Genomic DNA, 8380 nt, shown 5'->3' with positions numbered 1-8380 from the left:
CAATTCAGGCAGAAGCTACCACGCTACTAGCGTGGGATTTACGCTAGTAGCGCCAGACCCTCAAACAGTCCACGCTTGCAGCGTGGCAACCACGCTAGTTGCGTGGTGCTCCAGGATTCTTAACAAAAACCCCACGCTTACAGCGTGGGAGGTGCGTCAATCAGCATTAAATCCCTTTTAAACCAGAGACAAGATTGCACTGAGATGCAGAAAAGATTATATCCAGATTCTACACAAGGTCAAAGACTCTATAAATAGAGACTCAGACCTCAAGAAAAAAAAAATTTGCACAGATTGACGGAGGCAGAACGCAGAGCAAGCTTCTTCTCCAATTTTCTGGTTTTTATTAATTTATGAATTCTTTTCAATACTTTGAATTGGCAGACATGAATATGTCTGGCTAGTTTTTATTATTGTGGTAAGGGTCACAACCCTTGATGTGAACCCCTTGTAGTTTGGTTAAATTTATATTTAATTATTTCAAATTGCATTTATTTTATCCTTTTCTTTATCTTTTAATTCTTTTAGAATTGATCACTCTATTAGGATTGCGAGGGTTAGGGTTTTCAATAAGAATATTGGGATTCGAGTTCCTGACAAGGGTAAAATAACAGTTCATGTATGCACTAGGGATAGGCTACATGAACTGCAAACGTGGAAAATTCACTGGGTTAAAGGATTAACTTGAAAAAGGATTTCTAAGGGATTATGATTCTAACAGGGTTAATAAAGTTAAGATCACTAAGGGATTATGGCTTAATTAACCAATTAATAGATGGTGAATTGTTTGATCAATGAATAATTGAATGTAAATATTAATTAATATTACAAGGTGGGGATCAGGAAGGTGTTGGCGTCCTTTACTGCAAGAGCATTTTAAATATTTTTCTCAACTTTAATCTTTTATTCTCAAGTTCTCAAAATCATCTTTGAATTGTTCACAAGTCTTGAATAATTCTCAATTTTTACAATCACAAATATTCTCAAAACCAATTTTATTAATCCAACAAGAAAGGAATAGTTAAAATAATTTTAGTGCCTCAATTCTCGTGGAGACGATACTCTACTTACCCTTTTATTACTTGGTACGATCAGTACACTTGCCGATTTTACGCAACAATATACATGCCTCCAAGTAATAGTTCAGTTTTATTACTTTAGCTAATTATCTAATATGAATTATTCACGCTTGATAATTTAAATTAATTTATAAAATTTAGTCTCTTGTGCGAGAGAAATTTAAATTCAATGTATTTCTTTTAAATGAATGTGGGCTAATTTTTTAAAATTTTTACAATAAATATTTTATTTTGAAAACAAACTCACTATTCTATAAAGTGCAAAACAACATAATTATACGATAAATTCTTACAATTCATATTAATTACCCTTGATTTGGTAAATTATATAATTAACATTTGAATATCAAACAACATAAATCGTTGTGTGAAGTAAAAAAATTAATTTTTTAAAAAACTTACTTGATAGCTAAAATATTATTAAAAGCCTGAATCAAATAAATAAGTAAAATAAGCTGGATTAGCAATGTCGCAACTCAATGGCTAATTCATAATTTGATTTATAATAAGCAAAGCAAAGAGGTCATAAAAAAAACAATGATTAAAAAAATCACATTAAACTTGAAATAAAATTTGTTATTTTCATTTTCTATGTAAAGAACCTTGAGATACACCACCCAAAAGCTAGCTCAAAGGGTGGGAGTGTCCAAGGTCCTATGAAGGCCACATTAGTTGCACATACAACTAATGTGGGACTATATATCTCAACACGTTCCCTCACACAAGAGCCCATCGGACTTGAAGAGTGGACAATGCAATAGACTCAGCCTACTTATGCTAAGAAACACCACAAGAGAAAATGGAGGCGGCGAGGCTCTGGTACCAATTCAGAAAGTAAAACAATATTTCAGATTACAAAATTAATCTCTGTACACTGGCCACTGAGTGGCGCCAAATCATGAAAGTGTCTAATCCTAATTCTATTCAACAAGGAGCTAGAGCCTACTCTGACAACAAAATAGTCGGAGGAGGTTATATACGAAGGAAAAAAAAGAATCAAAGAACATGATGGAATCAGAACCGTTAGATGTGACGAACAATCTTCTGATTCCCTTGCTTCTCCTAATCTGCATGCTATGAAAATTCTAACCTTCCCTCACACTAGTCCACCCGTCTGTTTCTGACCAATCAATTGGTCTCTGATCGGTGACCAGTTGCCGGAGCCGATCCATCGGCGAACATAAACTAGGCAAATAGGACGAAGCAGGAGTGAAAGCACAATGAGGGAAATCACAGTGAGTTCTTGGCGATGGCTCTACCTCTTGCTCCAACAACTCATTGACGTGCTTGAATGGAACATTGTCATCATCATCCACAAAGGGGTGTTTCAAAAGCATCTTAGCCGTCCATCTCTTCTTGCGATCCCTAACAAAACACTTGCTAAGAAAATCCTTCCCTCGTTGCGACAATTCATCTGGAACATGCGGCAATTCTTCACCTACCCCAATTCGAAATAGCAATGACCAGATATTCGATCCGCTACCCACATTCCAAGCGGGTTTTCGGGTCACCATCTCCACCACGGCACAGTCCAGAGCCCATATATCCGCCGGAGACTCACACTTGTTGTTCAGTGACTCCGGCGACATAAACATAGGAGTTCCCCTGCACTCGCACGTTGTTTTACTCTGTTTCTCCCCCGTCTCCTTTGCAAACCCAAAGTTTGCAATCTTGACATCATCATTGTCGAAAACAAGAATGTTTTGTAGCTTTATATCGCAGTGGACAAAACCCTTGGCGTGAACATGGATTGGGTTCGGGGAAACATTCTTGGACGGGGAAGCTTTGCCACAGTCAATCTAGCCATACCCACAAACGGTTCCACTCAGTTTTCTTCTCCCACCGCCGTCAAATCCTCCAATGTTTTCACCTCATATTTGCTCAAGAACGAGAAACAGATACTCGACCACCTAGGGTATTGCCCGCATATTGTTAAGTGTTACGGCCATGATTATACCTTCGAAAACGGTGGAGAGTATTATAATCTGTTTCTTGAATACGCTGCCTGTGGTACCCTCACTGATCAGCTCAGGAATCACCGTGGGGGATTCCGGGAATCCTGTGTTCGACGATACACGAGGTCCATGACAGAGATGTCGAACTCGCGTAAATTAATTAAATCAGGTTAATTAAAATTTTGTAGTAAAGCGTCAACTTGAGTGAGTAATATCTCAAGGAGTTTGCAATGAACTCAATCGCTCAATTATAAAAATGAAAACCAAATGAAAAGGGAAACCAAATAAAAAATGGAAACTAAATAAAAAGAGAAAATAAGGAGAAATGGAAACTAAAGAAAAACGGAAACTAAAATGGGGGGTTTGAATATGATTGAAAATTTAAGCGGAAATGAAAAAAAAAATCAAATTAAAAGCAATCAACCCAAGAATTAGAATTCCAAGGATATCCATCATTGGACAAATAATTACCAAATCGTGATTGATCTCAATTGAATCAAAATCATTATTTCCAATTGAGAATCCTCTCTTAGCGATCGCTTAGCGTTTGGTCGAATACGACGCGTCTACTCGAGCAATCGCGGAGTATCAACCTGTTCGACTTGAGTTCATTGGGTTAATCAACCTAACCATTAAATCTAATGGTTAATCTCTTTCCTAAGAACGCAATCGCGTATCTCAGATTGAACACCCACAATCGCGCGATGCCAAATCGAGTTGGAAAGAGAAGCGTATTTGGTTCAAAATGAGGCGCAGGTCCTCAAGATTCAACCATGGAATCCTCAACCCTTGGGTTGATTAAAGAAAAGAGGAGAGAAAAGAGACGAAAATTATATTAATTTCAAAACTGTATAATTCAAACTCAAACGAAAGATGATCCACAAGGTCCCTACTCTCGCCCTTTTAACCCATAATCAAGCTGGACTTCGGGCTCTACAAATCCAACCCAAAATAAAAGGAAACAAAACAAAAATATTGGCTCTGGGCCTCATATACATTGGGTTCAAAATTATAACTTCAAGTTCAAACGTAAAAATAAATTTTCAGCAAAACACGTCCATCTTGGGCTCAGGTTTCGACCATCTTTATGTCCGAATTGGGCTTTAGTAGCTGATATAGAAATTGTAGCCCTTCCTTTTATCTGCAAAACGCAACAAGAACGGAATTAATAGGACATCTGTAGAGTGAGATATGGCCAAAATACAAAAGTAGTGTAAATCTGAAAAATTATGACGAAAATCAATTAAACCCAATTAAAATCTAGAATTCTGATTTGACCCAAAAGACCTTTATTTAATTCAAATAAAACCTAAAAATACCAACCAAGAGTAATAAATAAGTGTAACAAAATATGTGTTATCAGTCCATCATCGAATTATCGGAGCCTTGCCGCCCCCACTTTCTCTTGTGGAGTTTCTTAGCACAGGTAAGCTGAGCCTGTTGCATTGTCCACTCTTCAAGCACAATGAGCTCTCGTGTGAGGAGGCGTGTTGAGATATATAGTTTCACAGTGGTTGTATGTGCAACTAATGTGGCCTTTATAAGGCCTTGGGCACTCCCACCCTTTGAGCTAGCTTTTGGGGTGGTGTATCACAAGGTTCTTTACATGGTATCAGAGCCTCGCCGCCCCCCACTTTCTCTTGTGGCGTTTCTTAGCACAGGTAGGCAGGCTGGGTCTGTTGCATTGTCCACTCTTCAAGCCCAATGGGCTCTTGTGTGAGGGGGCGTGTTGAGAGATATAGTCCCACATTGGTTGTATGTGCAACTAATGTGGAGTTTATAAGGCCTTGGGCACTCCCATCCTTTGAGCTAGCTTTTGAGGCGGTGTATCCCAAGGTTCTTTACATGGTATCAGAGCCTCGCCGCCCCCCACTTTCTCTTGTGGAGTTTCTTAGTACAGGTAGGCTGGGCCTGTTGCATTGTCCACTCTTCAAGCCCAATGGGCTCTCGTGTGAGGAGGCGTGTTAAGATATATAGTCTCACATTGGTTGTATGTGCAACTAATGTGACCTTTATAAAGCCTTTTCTTATCACATAACAGCTTCATAGGTCTCTCACATTTTGTTTTGAGATCATCAAGTATAATTTTTAGCCACAGTAACTCACAGATACCTTGAGCCATAGCTCGAAATTCAGCCTCTGCATTTGATCTGGAAATCACATCTTGTTTCTTACTTCTCCATGTCACCAAGTTACCACAAAGAAACATACAATAACCAGTGGTAGAACGACAGTCAGTCACAGATCCAGCATAATCAGCATCAGTGTAGACTTGAGCTAGCTTTTGGGGTGGTGTATCCCAAGGTTCTTTACATTCTCTTTTAACTTTTCTACGGTTTTTATTTTCAATATATACTTTCTGTTGTTTTTTTATATACTTTTATTTTTTGAAAAATCTTTTTTGAGGAAACTACATGCATTAGAGAACCTACATTGATGCAAGTGTGTGTAAGGGCACACACTAACTTTTGAAGAAAAAAAAGTAGTTAGTGTGAACAAATACTCGATGGTCATTTCATTGTATTACCTTTTCTCCGGCTGCCTTAATTCTTGCATATTCATCATCTCGGTTTGGCTAAATATCACAGCCATAAATCACCAGTTAGAAATTTAACATTTTAAAGGAGATGCAAAACTATAATTAAAAATCTGGAAGGAGAGGAATTTCGGTGGTTCCGGACCACCATTAACTCAGTGATCAGGACCAATCAAAATCATACAACTATTAAGGAGAAAGAAGAGAGGAGAAAATAAATAAATTTTTGTCCAAGTGGCACTCCCTAAATGGAAGGACCACATTGAGCCTTGAGCACCAAAAAAAAAATCCCCACTAGAAGCAGCTTACTTTGTGGTTATTAAAAAAAAATTGCAACATGCAAAACTATTCATAGTATCTTTAACAAAAAAAATTTGGGGACGCTGCCCGTGAACCCCACCACTAATTATGCAGAAATAAATAGAATGCTTTGAGTCGGTCACTGACTACATGTCTACATGTATTCAAATCCACCATTAAATCTAGACTTCCGGCTCATTAGCCTAACAAAGCAAAATATGTCTCTTAGGACTTGTATTAATTTATTAAAAGAATAGTAACACCAACCCATTAATATTAACAACTTAACGCAAGTAAGAAGAATTATAACCTCTCTAAATATAAAAAGAGAATAAAATACTATTCTCTTTTATATTAGGATAATATGCCTCACTAAAAAAGTAGGGCTGTGCAAAAAAACTGGTTCACTTGCCCTGCCCTTGATCTGACCTTGACCCGACCCATAAATACCCATATTTTTTGAACTGGTTTAAATACTGACCCACTTTTATTTGGGTCAGTTTTAGACCTGACTCGTTTTAATATTGACCCACTGACCCAAAACTTGACCCATACCCATTATGTAAAAAAAAAATCACAATTACATTAAAAGAAAAGTTTTAACGTAAAACAATTACGTCAAATTTTTTTATGGAAAATATTTTCATAAAAATTTTACAGATTTCAAATTTCTGCGAAAGTTTTCAACGGAAATATTTTCGTCATCAAAAAATTTTGACGGCAAAAAATTTCATCAAAATTCTTTACAATTTCAAATTTTGGCGAAAGTTTTTGACGGAAACATTTTCGTCATCAAAAAATTTCATCAAAATTCTTTACAGATTTCAAATTTCGACGAAAGTTTTCGATGGAAATATTTTCGTCATCAAAAAATTTTGACGGCAAAAAATTTCATCAAAATTCTTTACAGAATTCAAATTTTGGCGAAAGTTTTCGACGGAAACATTTTCGTCATCAAAAAATTTTAACGGCAAAAAATTTCATCAAAATTCTTTACAGATTTCAAATTTTGGCGAAAGTTTTTGACAGAAATATTTTCGTCATCAAAAAAATTTGACGGCAAAAAATTTCATCAAAATTCTTTACAGATTTCTAATTTTGGCGAAAGTTTTCGACGAAAACATTTTCGTCATCAAAAAATTTTGACGGCAAAAAATTTCGACGGCAAAATATTCATCAAAATTCTTTACAGATTTCAAATTTCGGCGAAAGTTTGCGACGAAAAAATTTTCGATAAATTTTTTGACAAAAAAAAATATTCGTCGAAATTTTTAGCGAAACACATTTCCATCAAAAATTTTCAACTAAATATTTTCGTCAAATTTTTTGATAAAAAATTTCCATCAAAATTTTCCACGAAACACATTTCTATAAAAAAATTCCGTAAATTTTTTTGACAAAAAAAACATTTTGCCGAAAAAAATATTTTGTCAAAATTCTTTAGAGAATCTAAATTTCGTCGAAAGTTTCAAATGAAACATTTCCCTCGAAATAATTTTCGTCAAAATTTTCGTCAGAACACATTCCCATCGAAATTTTGAACGAAAAACATTCCGTTAAATTTTTTGACAAAATTCTTTTTTCGTTTAAAACATTTGATGGAAGAAATCATTTTCGTCAAAACTGTTGACGGAAACTAAATTTCAATAGAAAATTTTTTTTTTGTAAAAATTTCGACGAAAAAATAATTTTGTGACGAAATTTCCGTCTTTTGCTACGTAAAAATTTCGACAAAATTTTGTGAGAAAACCAAGTCAAAAACGGGTCAGGTCAGATTTGACCCAGTTCAGAAACCAAGTCAGACCCACTTCAAAAACCAAGTCAGGTCAGATTCAAACTGGTTTTGAACTAGTTCAACAAAATCCAATCCAAGTCAGACCTGACTTGGATCAAATTAAAGCGGGGCGGGTCAAAATATCTGACCTATAAAAACCAAGTTGGATCGAGTCGGACAAAAACCTGATCCGACCTGACCAATGCACAGCCCTACTAAAAAGGATCCCCCACAGCAAATATTTGGGTTGAGACTGACTCAACTGCTGCGGTAATTCTGATCTCAACTGGTTGTGATAGTAGCAAGCCCTTCTTCACTCTTGTTAATCGTATGAGAACCTCATTGCACAAAGACTGGAACGTCAAGGTCTCCCATCCTCTTAGGGAGGCTAATGGTGTAGCAGACTGGCTCGCAAATTTTGACACCAATCAAGACTGGAATATATTTCTCTTTGACCAACCCCCTCAGGGTTGTAGAAATCTCCTTCTGAGAGATAGTATGGGAATTTCTCGGCCCAGATTAGTTAGGTGCTAATTGCTTTACTTTATTTTTCTTTGTATTAAAAAATAATAATAATAATAATTCGGAATGAATTTCCGTGTTGCATCGTTCCTCCACAATTTTTCACAATTAAACACCATCTAAAAGGTCATTAAATAAATAGTGAAATGCATTTTATTCATATAAAAACAAAAGCCTCCGAGAAGTGGCTTTATCTTTTCATCGGTAGTAAAAT

General features: G+C 36.2%; 1 protein-coding gene across 1 annotated transcript; it reads right to left on the bottom strand.

Annotated features, from left to right (window-relative positions):
* Window positions 1–2164: 2164 nt before the first annotated feature.
* On the bottom strand, window positions 2165–3028 carry LOC133304652 (mitogen-activated protein kinase kinase kinase 20-like). The gene is made up of 2 exons (XM_061504702.1): window positions 3023–3028; window positions 2165–2878 (listed from the first exon to the last, which is right to left on the bottom strand). Exons 1-2 carry the CDS (start codon window positions 3026–3028, stop codon window positions 2165–2167), a joined length of 720 nt encoding a protein of 239 aa, XP_061360686.1.
* Between the last annotated feature and the right edge of the window lie 5352 nt (window positions 3029–8380).

The sequence above is a fragment of the Gastrolobium bilobum genome, unplaced genomic scaffold (assembly GCF_033153095.1).
Source record: "Gastrolobium bilobum isolate Gb01-03AN ecotype WA unplaced genomic scaffold, APGP_CSIRO_Gbil_v1 utg2366, whole genome shotgun sequence".
NCBI lineage: Eukaryota > Viridiplantae > Streptophyta > Magnoliopsida > Fabales > Fabaceae > Gastrolobium > Gastrolobium bilobum.
The sequence above is the reverse complement of the archived record's forward strand: the minus strand, read 5'-3'. Positions and strand labels throughout refer to the sequence as shown.